Genomic DNA, 20,882 nt, shown 5'->3' with positions numbered 1-20,882 from the left:
GCTGCCCACTTCCTCATGTAAGACAGTCTGTCAGCTATATCAGTGTGTTTGAGAGTTACAAATGACAACATTTTTTATATACAGTTGAAGAGAAATTATTGGCTTTCTTGAGAAATTAATCATTTTTTAATTATTTTAAACACAATACAGTGCTCAGCATAAATGAGTACATTCCTCACAGATCTCTTTTAAATAATTTTTTTCTGTAAGATTATTTACAATATTATATTTGTGCATATACATTATATTAGTCTATAGCAAAGCCAAATCTGGAACTAATCTAACAAAAAAAACTTGAAATCACGGTACAAAAATTAGTACACATTAAGGGGCTGCATGTACGTTTTCAAAGTCCCTTTAAGACAAGTCATTTCACTTGGCGGCCATCTTTGAAACGCCTCTCGGGCAGTATGCTCTGAATGGGGAAAGATCAAATTCTCCAAAATTGCTTGCCAAGCTTACTATTGAATAGGAATCACCAATAAAACTGAACATCAATTGTCTCTTTAGTTTCATTTCTAAACGTCCAAATTACACAAAATCTGCAGAAACCCAGGTCTGGGCCAAGCCCTTCCCCCAGAGTATCGTTAGTCTATAGCAGTGTTTCCCAACCCTGTTCCTGAAGGCACACCAACAGTACACATTTTCAACCTCTCCCTAATCAAACACACCTGAATCATCTTATCATAGCATCAGAAGAGACTCCCAACACCTGAAGTTAATGGGTCAGAAAAGGGAGAATGTGTAATGTTAAATATGTACTGTTGGTGTGCCTCCAGGAACAGGGTTGGGAAACACTGGTTTATAGTGACCGATGATTGGCTCCTGTACTAGTAGGTGGGGCTTTATTTACCACACTGACAGTTAAAGTTTTCCCTATTCAAAAAGATACGAGTGACATGTCTTGTGTATTCTATAGTCTTTGACGTTTTTGACTCTTCCAAAACATATAATACCATGATCTGTTTGCAGGTATTTAAGAAACATGCTAAGTGAACATCCTTGTTTATCTGAAAAACAATGCTGAAGTCAGATATTCTGTTTTGAAAATGTGCGTTACGTGTTACGTCTTTGTTTTGGTCCTTTGACCTGTCCAATGCCAGTTTAGCCAATTATATTTCAGCACCCTGGTTTACCTTGGTGGAAAAAAAGTGTATTTTATTTATTCATTCAGTCAGAAAGGCTCTCAAAGTATGCAACCATGACGGAAATGCGACCTACAGTGTAGCAAACTTCTAAATGAGACGCAGATTCAGAGTTCCACCTGAGGTTATTAATTAGCAATTAATATAAATATTATGAGTGTAAACATTAGGAAAGCAGGTTACATCGTAACCCTGTGTCTCAACAACATGCTACAAGAAGAGATTTGCAGTGATAAGCAATTTAGCTGTTTGCACCAGACGAAACATGACAGAAATTTAAATACAGCCATTCAGAAGCACAGAATAGTGCACTCACTGCACTCCAACGAAATGGTAAGGTTTATAATCTAATTAATGCATATTAAACCTCTTTAACATTATTAAATGTACATGCTGAATCACTGATATGTGTTGGTTTGTATTATTTCACAGTTCTGAAGTTCAATTTCAAACGGTTTATTTTATTTTCCAGATCTGAGCTAAACTATCTGCTGCTGCTTTCAGTAGTATGGCAATTAATGTGATGTAAAATGGCATTCAAACTCACATTATTAGCATTTAACACTGAATAAAGTACATGAGGTGTACCTCAGGTGGTCAGTTTGTCCTGTTGTTCAGCTGCAAGAAATAGAAGCTGTTTCTAAAATATAAATTCAAGGTGTTGGTTAGGACAAAAACTCCTTTTAATATGGAAAATATTGCTTTTATTTAGAACAAGCCTTAAATCAGCCTTTAGACTCGATAGTCAGGCACACTGCTGTTTGTGTGGTCAATCTGGCAACCTACGCTTCCGTCTGTTTTGCAACACCTACAGTAGTTCAACCACTGGGTGTCAAACTTGCATACCGCACCTTTAAATGTACTATATTTCTATTCATAAAGATGTTCAGTGACCAAACTCTTTTTTTTTTTTTTAAATCGATAAAACTTATAATAAATCTGACTTTAATAAATCTGTTTGGTTTAAATGTACCAAAATATATTGTCTGTATTCACTGAGAAATGGATAGAAATATTGATTTCATAAGGAGGTGTACTCATTTATGCTGAGCACTGTATATGCAGCAGGGATGGATTCATATTATCTTTAATACAGTATTTGAACTGTGAAATAATACAGTTTAAAATTACTTTGTGTCAATAAATTCACGTCAGATATATTAATATTGAAAAACAGTTGAATTTTCAGCATCATTACTGTCACATGATTCTCCGGAAATCATTGTAATGTGCTTATTTACGTCTTAAGAAACATTTCTTCCTATTACATAAGCATTTGTTTTGATTAAAAGACATCTAATAGATGTCTAAACAGCTAAATTTAGTTTTATTTATCAACTATCCCTTTAAAAAAGGATCAAGTATTTCTTTCACTAAACAGCATGTGTGCATATCTCTGAAAAGCCTCTTGTCTTGCCTCAAATGTGTGTGTGTGTGTTTGCAGGCTGAATGCTGCTCCGATCACTTGCACTGCTGTTATCAGGGAACTCTGTGCGACCTGGAACATTCCAAGTGTGTGAATAAGACGCATGTTTTAGACTGGGTGGAAAAAGTCGAGGCCAAGCTGGTAACGCACACACAGTCACACCTACTCATTGGTATTGGTGGTTTCTGAGGACTTTCTATATGCGTGATGTATTTTATATCGCTGCTGTTATGGCCCTAACCCGAGATCCAACCATCACAGGAAACCCGGGGGCGATTTTAAATGTCAAAAGACTCCATTATGTAAGATTTTTAAGTGTTTTAAGTCACAATGACACAAGACGTGTCCTCATAAACCACCTCAATGTTGTAATACCTAATTCATACCCATATCATTATGTAAATTGCTGTTCTTGTAAACAACCCAAAACACTGCACACACTCAAATTTGCACTGCCACACACCCAGACAAGCCTTGAGTAAATATAATGCATTGAAGTGGATTTCTCTACATATAATTCCTAGCAAGCGGTAGTTTGTCCGGATGGAGAGTCTGAATGTCCTGATGACACCACCTGCTGCCAGATGCCTGATGGGGGCTGGGGCTGCTGTCCAATGAAAAATGTAAAGCACTTTTTTTGACCGTATTTGTGTCCTGGAGTGTTGTTGCATGTATACTGTAATGTTTACACTCCTCTTTCTCCCTCTATGCATGTGTGTGTTCAGGCCGTGTGCTGTGATGATAGGAAACACTGCTGTCCTCAGGGAACCACATGTGACCTCGAGCATTCAATGTGTGTGTCGGCCACGTATGGCCCTTCTCCTTTCTTGAGGAAATTTGCTGCCCGTCGCAGGAAGCCATTCGAGAAAAACGCAGGTGTGTGTTTTGCGCTATGGTTATTATTTTGCCTGTGAAGTGGTCATATGCAAATTTGTCTCTTATATACACCAAAACTGGCAGCATGGTGACTAGCACAGGTTCTCCCACAGTCTAAACCTGGGGTGCCCAAACTTTTTCGTGTAAAGCGCCAAAAGCCAAATATCATTGAGAGCCATTGGCTGAAGGTGAATATATATATCCAAGCTACTGTACACTACCTGACAAAAGTCTTATCGTCTGATCCCAGTTGTCAAGTTATTATTTGTTGCTCTTACATCTAATTGATCATTTGGAAAAGTGGCAGAAGGTGGATATTTCAGAAGAATCCTCACAAATACTGCAGAAGACCTACTGGAACCTGCATGGACTCAAGATTCTCACAGAATTTAGTCAAGTTTTGTGATGTGAAGGAAAAATCATGGTTTGGGGTTAAATTCAGTATGGGGGCGTGCGAGAGACCTGCAGAGTGGATGGCAACATCAACAGCCTGAGGTATCAAGACATTTGTGCTGCCCATTACATTACAAACCACAGGAGAGGGCAAATTCTTCAGCAGGATAGCGCTCCTTCTCATACTTCAGCCTCCACATCAAAGTTCCTGAAAGCAAAGAAGGTGCTCCAGGATTGGCCAGGCCAGTCACCAGACATAAACATTATTGAGCATGTCTGGGGTAAAATGAAGTAGAAGGCATTGAAGTTGAATTCAAAGAATCTTGATGAACTCTGGGAGTCCTGCAAGAACGCTTTCTTTGCCATTCCAGATGACTTTATTAATGAGTGATTTGAGTCATTGCAGAGATGTATGGATGCAGTCCTCCAAGCTCATGATGGAGTCAGACACAATATTCATTCTGTTTCCACTCCAGCATGACTTTATATTGTAGACTGGACATTATTTCTGTTCAGTGACAAGACTTTAGTCTGAGCAAAGTCAGACTTTTCTGTCCTAATTAAATCATTAAAAATCAAGGCATGATCATATTTTATTTTGGTTAATTAAGCGTAATCTAGAGGCCTTTGCCTTTCATATAAGCCACTTCTGATACCAAATGATCAACTAGAGGTCAAGTTATCATGTTGTTCCCAAAACTTGGATAGGTGACAAGACTTTTGTCAGGTAGTGTATATTACATTAAAGTTGCCATGGGTCATTTTCTTATTTCAGAAGACTTCAAATTAAAAAGAAAACATTACTTTGAATTGTATTAACTAATCATTTAAAATGTTTTGCTGCACAACTTATTGCAATAAAAACAAAAACAATAACACAGTGGAGATCAATGATGAATACACTAGTCAAACAGAATCTGCCTTTGCCTTGATGCCTGACGGTATGTACATTTAAACTAAGTCTGATTAACTTACACACTAAAACATTTAATTTCAGTTAGCTTTTAACACAAAAAGAAACAAATAAGGTTACATTTAGATTTGAAATGACAATCTCTAAACCCTCCCCATCATTCTTCCTCTTCTCTCAGATAGGATGGTGGGCCAAATCAAAGGTTACTGTGGGCCAACTATGGCTCACGGGACCTAGTTTGGGCATTCCTGGTCTTAACAAATGTGGTATAGGTGAATTGGACGAACTAAATAGGTCTGTGTGTGTGAATTAGAGAGTGTGTGGGTGTTTCCCACTGCTGGGGTTTCATGGATTAGTGAACTTTCAGTGCTGGGTTGAGATTGGCAATTGTTATACAGTAGATGCCCTTCCAGAGTAATTGGTGGTTCATTCCTCTGTGGCAATCCCTGATAAATCCAAGAATAAGCTGAAAGAGAGCAATTTAATTAATCAAAAATACTGTAACGTTGAACTTGATACTAAACACTACATATATTGAAATATATGTTAAAATTATTAATAGTTTCTATTGCAATATGTTTTAAAATGTAAAAACGTTCCATTTAATATGTCTGAAGGTTGTGTTGGTAAATACTTTTGTGAAAACCATTGTGCGTGTGTGTGCGTACGGGCGTGCATGCATCCGTCCATGTGTGCGTGCATACCTGTGTGTGTGTGTGTGTGTGTGTGTGTGTGTGTGTGTGTGTGTGTGTGTAGATTCATTGATTAAATAGAATATAAGCAGCAGTCATTTCTGTTTTACTCTTTTGAATTATATATTTTTATTTTGCTTTTTCAAAAGTTAACAATATAGAACATCGAAACTAAGCAGTAAACGAGCTAAAATAAAACAAACACACAGAATATAAAAATAAAGAAATAAAATGAAAATAAATAAATAAAAAGGGAGGAGATGTAGTATAAACCAGGCTTGACCAACCCTGTTCCTGGAGATCGACCTTCCTGCAGATTTCAGGTGCAACCCATATCAAACACACCTGCCTGTAATTATCAAGTGCTAATCAGGTCCTAATTAATTGGTTCAGGTGTGTTTGATCAGGGTTGGAGCTAAACTTTGCAGGAAGGTCAATTTCCATGAACAGGATTGAGCATCACTGTTATAAACCAATGGAGAAATCCTATTTTGTCAAATCAATGTGGTATTGTTTTAATATAATTCAAAAATGGATTCCAAATCTTTTTAAATAATTCACCCTTTTCTCTCAAAGAATATGTGATCTTCTCCAATGATATACAGTTGCAAACTTCTGATATCCACAGTCCAATTGGTACATCAATGTCTGTTTTTCATTTTAAAGCAATAAATTTTTTAGCTATTGTCAGGAACGTTTCAATGTGGTTATGTCATTGGCCCATGAACATTTCCTGCTTGTTGTCAAACAATTTTCATTACTGTAACAAGAGGCAATTCAATCATAACTTAATGATAAAACAGCTGTCATAACATTATCAATATGCGGCTCTTTTTGGATTCTCTGAAGCTTTAGAAATTAAAAATGTAAAGCAGGAAATACGTTGGGACCATTGGTTTGGTTTACGTCCATCAAAATGGTCTAGCATGAGTACGCTGGTGGTTAGAATTTGTATAATTGCCTAAAAAAACAAATCTCTGGATCCAACGGAAAATCAAATCCATCAATCTGTGATATGATATTGCATACTTGTACCAAAACACTTTCACTTTAGGGCACAGCCATGTAGAATGCAATAATGTACCTGGTCTGTACCACATCTGAAGCAGAGGAGAGAAATACTTTTATTTTAAATTTTTTTTTTTAGTTTGTGTAATCTGAAAAGAGTATAATAAAGCTGGTGTAAGAAATTAAACTGGATTAGTCTCAGTCTGGAGTCTGAGCTAAGCCCATCTCTAAGTTTTACTCTCTTTTATTGTTTATTGCTATCATTTGCACAATAATAAAAACAAACAAAGCAAACAAAAACTGGTTTTGGACATTCACCACTAATCACTTTTGACATTTGGCAAAATAATAATAAAAAAAATGCATAAAACATTGATCTGAAAATATTACTACAAGCGGAAGCTTTTATAATACTTCTCACATTTCATCCATGCAATAACAATAACAGAGGACAAAGAGCTTCTCGTTTTAGTCATTTATTAATTGACTAAACATTCTGCACGTGCACACTGGATGTTTTACTCAATGGAGCGTATAAAGGTATTAAAGTCCATTTAAATGAACTGAAGGAATTTCCTTTTCATGAATTTTTATGATATTTTAGCTTTATTCATGCTGTTGATTATTGTTTTTAACCTTGTACTAATATCCTTGCAGTCGATTTGCCTGCAGAGGTCAACAATATTAGAGAAGGTAAGGCTTCATTTTATATATACACTATACATTATTTATTTCTCTTCATTATTCATGAAGTGTCTTAGTTGAAACTGACACCTCAGTGTGTGTGTGTGTGTGTGTGTGTGTGTGTGTGTGTGTTTACATTGGCAGTGATCTGTCCAGATAAGATTTCCAAATGTCCAGAAGATACAACATGCTGTTTACTAGAAACCGGTGGTTATGGGTGCTGTCCAATGCCAAAGGTGCATCACATATATCAACTCGTGTTTCTTTAATTAGGCAGTAGTGTTGGGTTTTATGCAGTTTCTACTGTATAAGCTTGAAATGACAGCCGCAAATGTGTTTTTCCTGCAGGCTGTGTGTTGTTCTGATCAAAAGCACTGCTGTCCAGAGGGCACGACCTGTGACCTCATCCATAGTACGTGTTTGTCAGCCAATGGAGTCTCAGAAATGGTCACTAAGATCCCAGCTGTCGCTGTCCTGAAACTTAAAGGTACAGCCAGTGTATTTGATCTATTTGCAATTTTCAGTGAAGAAAATGTTCACTTGTATCAATTTGAAATATGCTACACACTACGTTTTTAAGACTATTACATTTTTTATTAAATCGAGGTATTGCATATTTTTAAATAAAAATATTAGATGCATTACAATTGCACCAATGTGCTTTGGTCCACTCTTTGTATTACACTGCCTGACTGCCTGACTGCCTGTCTGGGTTTCAACCATGTTTGTAAAGGACTGAACACGGAGACTGGACCGCATAGGTGGAGCGTGTGTAAGGCTGGGGAAGGCTTGGGTCAAATATTTATTGCTGAATTACAAGTTCGGTTTTCAATTGGCCTTGTGGACAAGAGAATACAACAAATACAAGCATTTAAGTGTCTTAAGTTGTGTATTTTTCTTATTTTAATACCTTTCGTTTGATGCGCTTTGGTCCACTCTCTCACGCTGCTCCAGCGCTCCCTCACGAGGGGATTTACATTCAGACTAAAATGAAATAGTTAAAATGATACATGACGTCATGCTTTACTAAGTCACATCTGTGTGGATTGTCAAGACTTATTCTCTTATCAAGTCGATAAACTCAAAACATGTATGAAGGATGTGAAAAATCGCACCGATCTTAGTTTGGTTTGAACACGAGCAGAGGTGAGCAGCTGTAGTAGTGAAAAGTGAAAGTACCCCGCCCCCATTACATCAGTAGCGGACCTAGTTGAAGACATGGTTGAAAGTCAGGCAGAGGAATTTAGAGAGCGGTGCAAAACACATCAAATGATCGCAAAGAGCATCTCTAAAGCCTGAAACAATTGACAGACTTTTCTTCCTCTCAAGAAACCTGTTAAGAACAGCTACATGTGACTTAACAACATGCTTTAGGTTTGCGTGATGGTCTACAAAGTGTTTTTTGTTTTGTTTTGCTTTTACTGTTGTAAATTTGCTTAACTTTTTGAGTTGCAGATGTTATGTTTACATTTTGTTAAAATAGTTATTTTCTTACTATATATTCAGAACAGAAGTATTTTAATGTTTAATTCAAATTGCACAATATTTGCTGTGATATCTTCTGCAACGATATTTAACTCGTGAATTTGCTTTACGTTTATTTACACCTTGTTGAGCAATTTATGTATGGCAAGGCCATTAAAAATACAATGTTCCTTAACCAGATGGTTTTTCAAGTTACTTATAAAGAGAATGTTACTTCAGTCATGTTGTTGTAATGTTTTAAGTTGACTAGTCAAACTTTCAGAAAAAAGGTGGTCAAACTTTATAAAAACCTGATTTATTTTTTTTATGCCATATCGCCCAGCCCTAGCTACACACTTGAAAATGAATGATTTGAAAGTGAGTGATTTTGAAAGTATGTACAGAGATGCTTTAAAGGAACTACTTTGATGCACATGAACATGCTTGACATTATTATGGGCACTCAAAAATATGCCGAATAATTTAATATTAAATTTGTCAGTCTCTTTAAGGAAATATTCAGATTGTTTTAATTGAAAAAAAATGTACACAGATTAAAGTTTGTATCAGGATTTTTGTGCCAATGTCGAAAATGTAATAAACAGAATGTAAAAAAAATAAAAGCGCATTAAAACAGTGTGATGGAAACTAAGATTTTTCTCTGCATCTCTCTCTCTCTGTCTCTGTCTGCAGAAGAAGTAGTTCCCTGTAATGAAACTGTGGCGTGTTCTAGCGGCACCACCTGCTGTAAAACACAAGAAGGCTCTTGGGCTTGCTGTCCTTTACCAAAGGTATTCATTTCAAATGTCAATTGTGGACTTGTCTTTTTTTTTTTTTTTTTTACTGTTAATAGCTTTCTGAAATACTTAACACTAATAGGTCAGGAAATTTTTTCAGGAACTTTATCTTTGGCTCAAAGAGCACATTTGTCTTAGACTCGGTACACATGCAAAATTTTTATATACAGTCAGGTCCATAAATATTTGGACATTGACACAATTCTAACATTTTTGGCTTTATACACCAACACAATGGATTTGAAGTGAAATGAACAAGATGTGCTTTACCTGTAGACTGTCAGCTTTTAAATTGAGGGTATTTACATCCAAATCAGGTGAACACTGTAGGAATTACAGCAATTTTCATATGCGCCTCCCACTTGTTAAGGGTCCAAAAATAATTGGACAGTTGGCTTCTAAGCTATTCTATGTCAAGGTGTGTATTATTCCCTTATTATCCCAATTACGATGAGCCGATAAAAGTTCCAGAGTTCATTTCAAATGTGCTATTTGCATTTGCAATCTGTTACTGTCAACTCTCAAGATGAGATCCAAAGAGCTGTCACTATCAGTCAAGCAAGCCATCATTAGGCGTGGCCAAAATAACTGTTTGGAACATTCTTAAAAAGCAAGAAAAGACCAGTGAGCTCAGCAACACCAACAGACCGGGAAGACCATGGAAACCACTGTGGTGGATCAAGAACACTCTCCAGGAGGTAGGTGTATGTGTGTCAAAGTCAACAATCAAGAGAAGACTACACCAGAGTGAACACAGAGGGTTCACCACAAGATGTAAACCATTGGTGAGCCTCAAAAACAGGAAGGGTAGATTAGAGTTCGATTAAAGCCTTCACAGTACTGGAACAGCATCCTATGGACAGATAAGATCAACTTGTACCAGAGTGATGGGAAGAGTATAGAGAACGAAAGGAACTGCTCATGATTCTAAGCAGTGACGCATGGTGGGGGTAGTGTCATGGCCTGGGCATGTATGGCTGCCAATGGAACTGGTTCTCTTGTATTTATTGATGTTGTGACTGCTGACAAAAGCAGTAGGATGAATTCTGAAGTGTTTCAGGCAACATTATCTGCTCAAATTTAGCCAAATACTTCAGAACTCTTTGGACGACGCTTTACAGTGCAGATGGAGAATGACCCAAAGCATACTGCAAAAGCAACCAAAGAGTTTTTGAAGGGAAAGAAGTGGAATGTCATGCAATGGCCAAGTCAATCACCTGATCTGAATCCTATTGAGCTTGAATTTCACTTGCTGAAGACAAAACTAAAGGGAAAATGTCCCTTGAACAAGCAGGAACTGAAGAAGGTTGCTGTAGAAGTCTGGCAGAGCACCACCAGGAATGAAACCCAGCATCTGGTGATGTCTATGCGTTCCAGACTTCAGGCTGTAATTGACTGAAAGGATTTGTCAAGTATTAAAAAGTGAAAGTTTGATTTATGATTATCATTCTGTCCCATTGCTAATAAATCCTTAAGATGTGGGAGGCACAAATGCAAACTGTTGTAAATAGCACGTTTGAAATGAACTCTGGAACTTTTATCTGCTCATTGTAATTGGGATGATGAGGGAATAATACACACCTTGTCATGGAATAGCTTAGAAGCCAACTGTCCCAATTATTTTTGGACCCTTAACAAGTGGGAGGCACATATGCAAATTGCTGTAATTCCTACAGCGTCCACCTGATTTTGGATGCAAATACCCTCAAATTAAAGCTGACAGTCTACAGGTAAAGCTTATCTTGTTCATTTCACTTCAAATCCATTGTGTTGGGGTAAAGAGACAAAAATGTTGGAGTTGTGTCGACGTTCAAATATTTATGGACCTAAGTGTATAAATTTAAACTCCTTTATATAAATTAAGCTCATGAAGAAAGCTCCTCAGATCAAATGAGCTGTTATTATCTCAGTCTGTGTGTGTTCATCTGCAGGCCGTGTGTTGTGAGGATCACATTCACTGTTGTCCAGAAGGAACAGTGTGTAATGTTGCTGCCAGCTCCTGTGATGACCCCACAGCGCTCTCCGTGTCTGTGCCCTGGATGGAGAAGGTGCCAACCAAACCCATCGCCCCGCCTCCTAATAAGAGATGTGATGAAAGCTCATCCTGTCCTGGAGAATCCACCTGCTGCAAACTCTCATCTGGAGACTGGGGCTGCTGCCCACTGCCTGAAGTAAACCCTTTTTTCTTTTGATCAAATGTAAATCACTGCCATCTTCCAGATCAGTTTGGTGCTGTGACCCAAATTTCTTCAAATGACAGGTACTAAAGAAGGTCTGCAGTCAAAAATGTATTAAATGAATCACTGGAGAAAAGAAAAAAAATAGTTTTGGCTGTGAGCGTTCGTCAGTGTATTGATTCTTTAACTCTTGCTGCTTATATGTTTAGTCTTTTCTCACTAGGTTTAATGCAGCGGCAACACTAGAGTTTGAGCATGCAAACTTGTGTCGTACGGCGCTGCGAAAAGGAACTGGATTAAACAAGCTGATTACACATTTAAAAAAGTGAGCGATTGGTCCATATTCTGTTCACATAGGTCATGTTTTGATCTACGATTGGTCTCATGCAGTCATGTGACGCAATTTTGCAGGACAAAGTTCACCAAGCTTGACTTTTTCCATAGATATTTACATTAGATGTCGCATACGCTATTGTTGTCTATTGGAAGGAATTTGTGATTGGAGCTGCTATCTTGGTACAGGGTAGCGCTTCTTTGAAATGAAGGTGGAGTGGGGGACTGACCATCCGGAGCCATAGATATATAAACGTATACACGTATATCTATGATCGGGAGTTCTCCCGATGGTCAGGATGCAAATATTTATTTATAATTTTACATCACTTTTCTATATCAATGGATCGGTGACCGCACGGGCATTGCCGACAAAGAGCATGTGTTTGTGTGCATGTATTATCCTCCCTCTCTCCCTGTTTAATCTGATCTAATTCGTGTCCTGAAACACACTCCCTCTCTTGCTTTTTACTTCTCATTCTAATGGAGTGAGCGATTTCGTTTGTGAATGAATCTCTGTTATGAAGGACTTGTGTGAACCCTCGATATCCCTCCGTCTTAATGTGCATATCCACCTTTCTGATCTAAATAACGTATAAAAGTTTTAGTATTCAATAATTTATGGTGGACCGTAAGCACCTTGAGGCGCAGGCATTGTTATGTTATCAGGCACCTTTACAAGTTACTTCAAAAACTAGCCGACAGTAATTCAAGTTTCTGGTACCGCAGCGTCTTGTTGTCATATTTTATTTACATTGTTTGCTTATTTTATTCAACAATACTAGCATATGCCTGGTATTTAGAGTGAGTTGGTGCTACTTTGCCTTGAGGTCAGTGCAGTGACTGTATTATCATCAATAACGTTACTTGTTGAGCACAAAAGTTCACAACATACAAAATCATTAAAAACGAAATCTCACTTATGAAATATGATACCTTTTATGCTTTATTTTCTTTGTTTGCTCGTCACTACACCCGTACACAGCGCAAAAGTCCTGCATCTTAGATTGGCTTTAGTCTTGACTAGTGCAGTTGAATGACTTTTGTCCTGGGAGCACTGTACAAATATGGCAGAGGTATTGATGCATGCTCCGTGTCCGTATGTGATCTAGTGTGTATATATCTATGGAATTTTCCAATGCAGCGATCTCCGAAATTTGTTGCACAAGTGCGAAGTCTATGGGGAGATTAGTGCAGCATGACCACGGCTTAAGTCTTGATTTTAAAATCAAAGTTTTATGTATCAGGTAGAGAGAAGAGGACAATTTTTAGTTGATAATTATTTATTTGATAATAAATGTATTTAAAATTCCTTTAATAAGTTGAGTGTGGACCTTATGTGGTACTTGTCATTTGAAGTTTCAATTAAAATCTGGGGGCAAAGGTGGTAAGAATGATATTGATAAATGTAATCCATTTATTCATTTTCTTTTCGGCTTATTCCCTTTATTAACCTGGGGTCGCCACGGTGGAATGAACCGCCTATTTATCCAGTAAATGTTTTACGCAGCAGATGCCCTTCCAGCTGCAACCCATCACTGGGAAACACACATACACTCTCGTTCACACTCATACACTAGGGACAATTTAGCCTACCCAATTCATGTCAACACACATCTTTGGACTGTGAGGGAAACCGGAGCACCCAGAGAAAACCCACACGAACACAGGGAGAACATGCAAACTCCACACAGAAATGCCAACTGAACCAGCGACCTTCTTGCTGTGAGGCGACAGCACTACCTACTGCGCCACTGCATCACCTGATAAATGTAGTATGGATTTATGTAATGTTTTAAATTGATATATTCATGATTATTTTTTTTGTTCTGGATTTCTATTTTTTTTTTTTAACACAGAAATATTAATTTATTAAATCTGCTACTTTTTATTAATTCAATTCATCTTTATTTCTATAGCACTTTTACAATGTAGATTGTTTCAATTTACTATAGTCTTCTATGTGGAGCTGCTTTGACACCGTGTCAGTTCAGTTTTCAGTGTTGAAGTTCAGGTTAGATTAGTGTGGTTGGATATTCACTGCTGAGAGTTCAAACACTGAAGAGCAAAGCCTTCAATGCTCAGCTCCACAGGTCACAAACCATGCAAGCCGGTGGTGATTCAAATTAAATGGAAATTTATCAATTACATTTTTAATAGTTCTTTTAATTATTTATTTATTTTATTTTCAGCTTAGTCCCTTTATTAATCAGGGCTCGCCACAGCAGAATGAACCGCCAACATATCCAGCACATGTTTTCCGCAGCTAATGCTTCCAGCCACAACCTATCACTGGGAAACATCCATACACACTCATTCACACTCATACACTACAGATAATTTAGTTTATTCCATTCCCCTATAGCGCATTTGTTTGGACTGTGGGCGAAACCGGATCACTCAGAGGAAACCCACACTAACGCCGGGAGAACATGCAAACTCCACATAGAAATGCCATCTGACCCAGCCGAGGCTCGAACCAGCGACCTTCTTGCTGTGAAGCGATTGTGCTACCAAATGCACCACCGTGCTACCCTTTTTAATTACTTGATATTTAGTCAGTACTTTGATTTATTATGCTGTTTTTATTTTATGAAGACGATTTATTTGTTACATATAACATTAGATTAGTAAAGATTTAAATCATAAAATAATTATTTCTTGTGTATTTTTTAATCTTTTTTTGATGGTTTGCATTATATTTTACTTTTATTTACTTTAGTATATACTTTTTTTATGTAAAATGAAAGATTAGAAATTTAAATTACTTGAATCTTGCAGTGTGTATATTTAAAGTACAGTGCTCAGCATAATTGAGTACACCCCATTTTGAAAATGAATGATTTATCCATTTCTCTGTGAATATAGGCAGTGTATTTTGGTGCATTTAAACAAAACAGATTTATTAAATGGATATATTTATTACAATAATATTTGTCTCCAAACAAATTTAGAAATTGAAAGATAATATAATAAAATTCACGCAAAATAATGCAAAAAAAATTACAACCGACAAAATGTCAACAATATTTTTCCTTTTTTAAATTTTTTTTTTATTTGCTGCTTTTGATTTTTCTTCTTTAAATTTGTATTTAATATTTTTCTAGAACATATATGAATTATAAATATAAATTTGGGTGTACTAGCTTTTTGGACCGTTATCGTAAGTTATTCAATTAGATAAGCTCCAGATTTGGCTTCAGTACTGACTAATCTAATACATATGCACAAATATAATACTGTAAAGTTTCCTATTGAAAATATAAATTTAAACGAGATTTGTGAGGGGTGTATTTATATATGCTGAGCACTGTATGAATGTTCTATAATGTTTACAATATTTAATGATTAAAAATATCTCTTTCAATCCCTAGGCAGTGTGTTGTGAGGACCTTGTCCACTGTTGTCCCCATGGCTCAGTGTGTAATGTGGCTGCTGAAACCTGTGATGGTGTCAGTGATTCGGGTCGGCGTTTTTCTGTGCCATTGGTGAAGAAGATCCCTGCAGTGTCTCTGCCATCACAGAACCATAACTGTGATGAGACGTCTCTGTGTCCAACCGGGACCACCTGTTGTAAACGGACCTCCGGCTCCTGGGCCTGCTGTCCAATGCCACAGGTATACAAACTTTATAGCACATATGTACACACACACTTGCACTAGGAATGCTCCCATCAATCGGCTGGTATCGGCCGATCATCACATTTCATGACTCAATCGGTACTCGCTAATTTGGCCGATGCAAGTATTTGTTTAAGAGTTTACAAGCAGACACACGTACGCACCTGTCTAAACATCAGCAGATACAACACGTGAGGAGGGAAATGATGTGTGGGGGCGTGAGCAACCGATGCGCTCCCATCACAGCAGCTAAAATATACAGTGGTGGATTTAGGCATGGGCAATATGGGCGATCGCCCAGGGTGGCATCTTGCTGGGGGCAGCACAGGGAAACTGTGCAAAAAAGAAACGTTCGGTAACACTTTATAACAACTACACACTATGAACCATTTATTAAGCAATAGCATATAGTTATTTCATTATTTAATCATTAACTCTACATTAATAAATGTTAATAAGTTTATAACTGCAGCTACAAATGCTGTATTTCTGACTTATAAGCACATGTATAAAGTGCTTAATAATTGTACTTTCATACTTAATGACTGATTTTTCGTGACTAACTGAAGTATTGCATTATTTACAAATCATTTGTATTTAAGAGTAGTTGAGGGTTTTTAAGATCATTCAGAATGAGTTAGTAAATGATTAATTAACAGTTGAAATCAACATTTATACATCTTATTATTCAGGTGTATGTTAATAGTTAATTTGTATTTTAATAAATGCTTTATTAACTCAACTTCATGGAGTTTTGTGACCTAATCTAAAGTGAGGACTTATGCTTTATAAATCCCTTAACAAAGAGAGTTACATAAATAAAGTTCCAGCTAATTAAACAAGTTTAAATGATTTACACCAAGAAAGAGTTTTACATGCAATGTAATTGTTAAGAGTCTTTTAAAGAGTTCACATATAAAACAAAGTCCTTTCTGAAAAAAGTAAGGGTGTTTCTTTGAAAATGTACATTTATGGATGTAAAATTTTGCCAAAAAAAAAGCAATAAATTAAAAATAAATCTACAACGAGAAGGATCCACATTCAGAGATTAACCAAAGAATACAATTTTTGGGCAAATGCAGAAGTTTGGAAATAAGAATTCTTTTTATGAAATTGAAGAAGTCATCCCAAAACACTTTACAGTAAATGCACTGCTAAAATAAAGGATTGAGTGTTTCATCCTAATGAGTACAAAATGAGCATTTAGGGGAAATATTGTTATTAAATTTAGTTCGTTTTGTATTTACTGGGTAGCAATTATAATTACTTTGATTGAGACTTCAACAGCTTTATTAGATAAAAAGATTTTTTCAGAAGAAACCAAAACTGTTTCCAATCTGTCACCAAATGTATTATTCCAAAAACCTATGCAAGCAGGTAAAGAGATCCGAGGGCTATCAATAACCAAGCGAATATCTTTGCTTGACACAGAGCTGAGAAGAGTTTTGTCAACAAAAAGGTTTGTGTTGTCAAAAATAAAAGAGTCTAAAGAACCTTTTGGGCCAGATTTGACTAAGTATAACACAATCAGGGATTGCACCAAAAACTATGGCATATTGTTTGGGGGAACAGGAAAAGAAAACTGATGCACACATTTTTCATATGAAAAAGGGACACCACAGTCATCTAAGAGCTGACTAACTAAAAGTATATTTTTATTAAACCATTTATTTAAAAAAAGAGATTTATTTTTATATCTAATATTTTTATTATTCCAAATAAAATAGGTACGTGGAGAAAAATTATAATTATATGTAGAACCAGTTTTATGCTTGCAGCCGATGGTCACGTCATATTTCCTCCACTCTATTCTTCGTTGAGTTATTTCTTTAATGAATTGTGCTTATATAATGATGTACTGTGTTGCAGGCCGTGTGCTGTGCGGATCAGGAGCACTGTTGTCCACAGGGATACAAGTGTGATTTGGCTCAGAGTAGCTGTGTGCGTTCTGGCCTTCCCAGCATGCCATGGTTCAGCAAGGAGCCTGCGCTGAGAGAAACCCAGCGGGCCGAGGACAGACACATGTGTGACGCTCAGACCAGCTGCCCCAGAGACGACACCTGCTGCTTCATCAACCGCATCGGCAAGTGGGGCTGCTGTCCACTGCCAAAGGTGAGACCAGAGGACGGTTTATTATATAAACATCAAAAATAAAGGTATATGAGCAATTCCAGTGTTGTGGATGTGGCATCTGCAAATTCACAGAGAAAGTACACTCACCGGCCACTTTATTAGGTACACCTGTCCGACTGCTAGTTAACATATATTTCTAATCAGCCAATCACATGGCAGCAACTCAATGCATTTAGGCTTGTAGACATGGTCAAGACGATCTGCTGCAGGTCAAACCGAGCATCAGAATGGGGAAGAAAGGTGATTTAAGTGACTTTAAACATGGCATGGTTGTTGGTGCCAGATGGGCTGGTCTGGGTATTTCAGAAACTGCTGATCTACTGGGATTTTCATGCACAACCATCTCTAGGGTTTACAGAGAATGGTCTGAAAAAGAGAAAATATCCAATGAGCGGCAGTTCTGTGGGCGCAAATGCCTTGTTGATGTCAGAGGAAAATGGCCAGACTGGTTCCAGCTGATAGAAAGGCAACAGTAACTCAAATAAACACTCGTTACAACCGAGGAATCCAGAAGAGCATCTCTGAACACGCAACACACAGCACATTTAAATTATATAACTCATCATAAATCATAAAAAGACAGAGATTTACCTTGAGTAGCGGGCAGCATCCCCACTGTCCTGTGGGTAAAATACAGCAGGTGGAGCCAGACGCACAGCTGGTGCTGGAGTCACACTTCACATCTTCACACAACTATCTGTATCAAACAATACACTTTGACCTTGGGAAAGGAACAAAATACGTCTATAATGTCTATATCTGACCATAACCAAAGTTGTTTCACTCGGCGGCCATCTTTGAAACACCTCTCAGGCAGTATGCTCGGGCATTCTGTCTGAATGGGGAAATATTAAATTCTCTGAAACTGCTTGCCAAGCTTAAGATCACATTACAGAATAACCAATAGAATTAAACCACAACTGTGTCTTTAGTTTAATTTCTATATGTTTGTATCACACAAAACGATGCAGAAACTCACGGCCGGTCCGAGCCCCTCCCTCAGAGAGTTGTCATTCTATAGTGATCACTGATTGGCTCCTGTAGTAGTAGGCAGGGCTTCATTCGCCATCATGACACTTTTCCCCATTCAAATGTATATGAGTGACATGTCCTGTGTATTCTATAGTCTTTGCCATAACACATGTTCTTGGATATATTTCTCCATAAATAAAAGTACTTACCATAATGTAAATGTCATGAGCATTGACTGTGAGTCTTTGTTTTAAATTATTACATAGTTATTCATTTTCTTTTTTGATTAAATTTTTTTGAATTGAATTTGTTGAATTGAAGTTATTCTTATAAGTAATTCTCATTAGATTTTAAGTAGACTGTTTAGTTAGTGTAAGTTGACGTACTTGCAAAGTTTCTTATAGTCCGTTAAATGTCTGTTAAAGGAGCAGTATTAACAGATATTAAGCAGACTAATACTCCAATGGACCATCAAAATAAAGCGTTACCTTACATTTTTTTTAAAAAGTTGTTGTTGTTGTTTTTTTATTATTATTATTATTATTATTATTATTATTATTATTATTTTATAGTTGTTTTTTTTTTACTGATTTATTTAGTTTGTAATAGATTTTATCACTGTCACTTATAGTTTTATATTTCTCATAAATATATTGTATAAAATAACTTGATTTAAAAATAAAATTAAGCTAATAGAAAAACTAATGGAAATTCCAAACTTAAATTTAAAATTTGTTAGAAAAATATAAAAATAAAATTCACTTTAAACTAGTAATTCGAACTATGACTTACAAGTTACTTAGTATATATACAAAATGATATATATGGTTTTGTTATTTCTGTTTTGTTTAAAAGTGTTGTTTTTTTTATTTATATATATATATATATATATATATATATATATATATATATATATATATATATTAGTATTATATTTAATTGATTTTAAATTGCTTTATAGTTAGATATTTGTTCATTTTGCTTTAGTTATTCTTTGTATGTCTTAAAATAAATACATGTATTTTTCCTCTTTTGTAAGGCGGTGTGCTGTAAGGATGGAGATCACTGCTGTCCTAGTGGCTACACTTGTAATGAGGAGAAAACCTCTTGTACCAAAGGCCTTCATCAGATCCCCTGGTTCACGAAAAAACCGGCCAGAGTCTGGAAGAATTCAGACGAGCTCCTCGGACATGAAGATGTGAAGTGTGACTCCAGCACCAGCTGCGCGTCTGGCTCCACCTGCTGTATTCTACCCACAGGACAGTGGGGATGCTGCCCTCTAGTCAAGGTAAATCTCTGTCTTTTTATGATTTATGATGAGTTGTATAATTTAAATGTACTGTATGTAAGTGTTTGATTCTTCTAAAGCACAAACATACCATAATATGTTTGCAGATATGCTAAGTGAACATGTTTATCTGATAAGCAATGCTTAAGTCAATTATTCTTCTTTGGAATGTGTGTTCCGTGTCAGAATGTTTATAGGGGTCTCTATAACCAGCCTGCTCCCAGTTTAGCCATTTTTTATTTCAGCACCACGGGTTTCCTTGGTGGAAAAACCTTGGTTAAGTCATGACGTCAACAATTTCATTTTCATATCAATTTCAATTTAATTTTCGTATCAATTCAAGTCAAAAATGTCATTTTAATACGACATTTGCAATTATAAATATGTTATACAAAATATTACAGAACTGTTAATAAAAAAAAAAAGCTTACTAAACAATCTAATGGGCATTGTGTTTCTATTATTATTATTATTATTATTATTATTATTATTATTATTATTATTATTATTATTATTATTATTATTATTATTATTAATAGGCAAACACATTTTAAAATGATTTATTTCAATTAAAAAGTCATTGTATGCAGGCCAAAAATGCAAATTCTGGATGATGGTAGTAGCCTACGAAATGAGATGCCGATTCAGATTTATAAAAATCCACGTGTGATGCTTTTTAATTGGCAAATATTACAAATGTAAAGATTAGCGGATCATCTTACCTCATAAGGCTTGATCTTTTGGCACGCTCGCTCATGTTTGTGTCGTCAATCTGGCAACCTATGGCATGTTGAGTTGTTCGAATTAGCAGAGTGAAAGTAAGTCTCCCAATATTTTGAATTTAGACTGCATTACCTAGTTCAACCACTAGGGTGTCTATCCTACATACTGCACTTTTTAAGTATTTATTATAAATTTATTCATGGAGATCATTGTTTTTCAAATTTGTGTGTCCTTGTAC

General features: G+C 36.4%; 1 protein-coding gene across 2 annotated transcripts in view; it reads left to right on the top strand.

Moving 5' to 3' along the window:
- The window catches only part of grnb (granulin b), a 28,127-nt gene that overhangs the window by 3,082 nt on the left and 4,163 nt on the right, over positions 1–20,882 (top strand). Inside the window, exons 3-14 of one of the 2 annotated variants that reach the window (XM_056450689.1) lie at positions 1–17; positions 2,590–2,712; positions 3,096–3,194; positions 3,297–3,447; positions 7,111–7,146; positions 7,282–7,373; positions 7,486–7,624; positions 9,295–9,392; positions 11,330–11,569; positions 15,283–15,525; positions 17,398–17,640; positions 19,673–19,921. The exon at positions 1–17 is cut by the window's left edge and continues 127 nt beyond it. In XM_056450689.1, the coding sequence (XP_056306664.1) occupies positions 1–17; positions 2,590–2,712; positions 3,096–3,194; positions 3,297–3,447; positions 7,111–7,146; positions 7,282–7,373; positions 7,486–7,624; positions 9,295–9,392; positions 11,330–11,569; positions 15,283–15,525; positions 17,398–17,640; positions 19,673–19,921 (1,730 nt within the window). The remainder of the gene's footprint in view (positions 18–2,589; positions 2,713–3,095; positions 3,195–3,296; positions 3,448–7,110; positions 7,147–7,281; positions 7,374–7,485; positions 7,625–9,294; positions 9,393–11,329; positions 11,570–15,282; positions 15,526–17,397; positions 17,641–19,672; positions 19,922–20,882) is intronic. The other variant, XM_056450690.1, reaches the window with a different exon arrangement.

The sequence above is a fragment of the Danio aesculapii genome, chromosome 24, assembly GCF_903798145.1.
Source record: "Danio aesculapii chromosome 24, fDanAes4.1, whole genome shotgun sequence".
NCBI classification, from domain to species: domain Eukaryota; kingdom Metazoa; phylum Chordata; class Actinopteri; order Cypriniformes; family Danionidae; genus Danio; species Danio aesculapii.
This window is presented reverse-complemented; position numbering and strand designations above follow the sequence as displayed.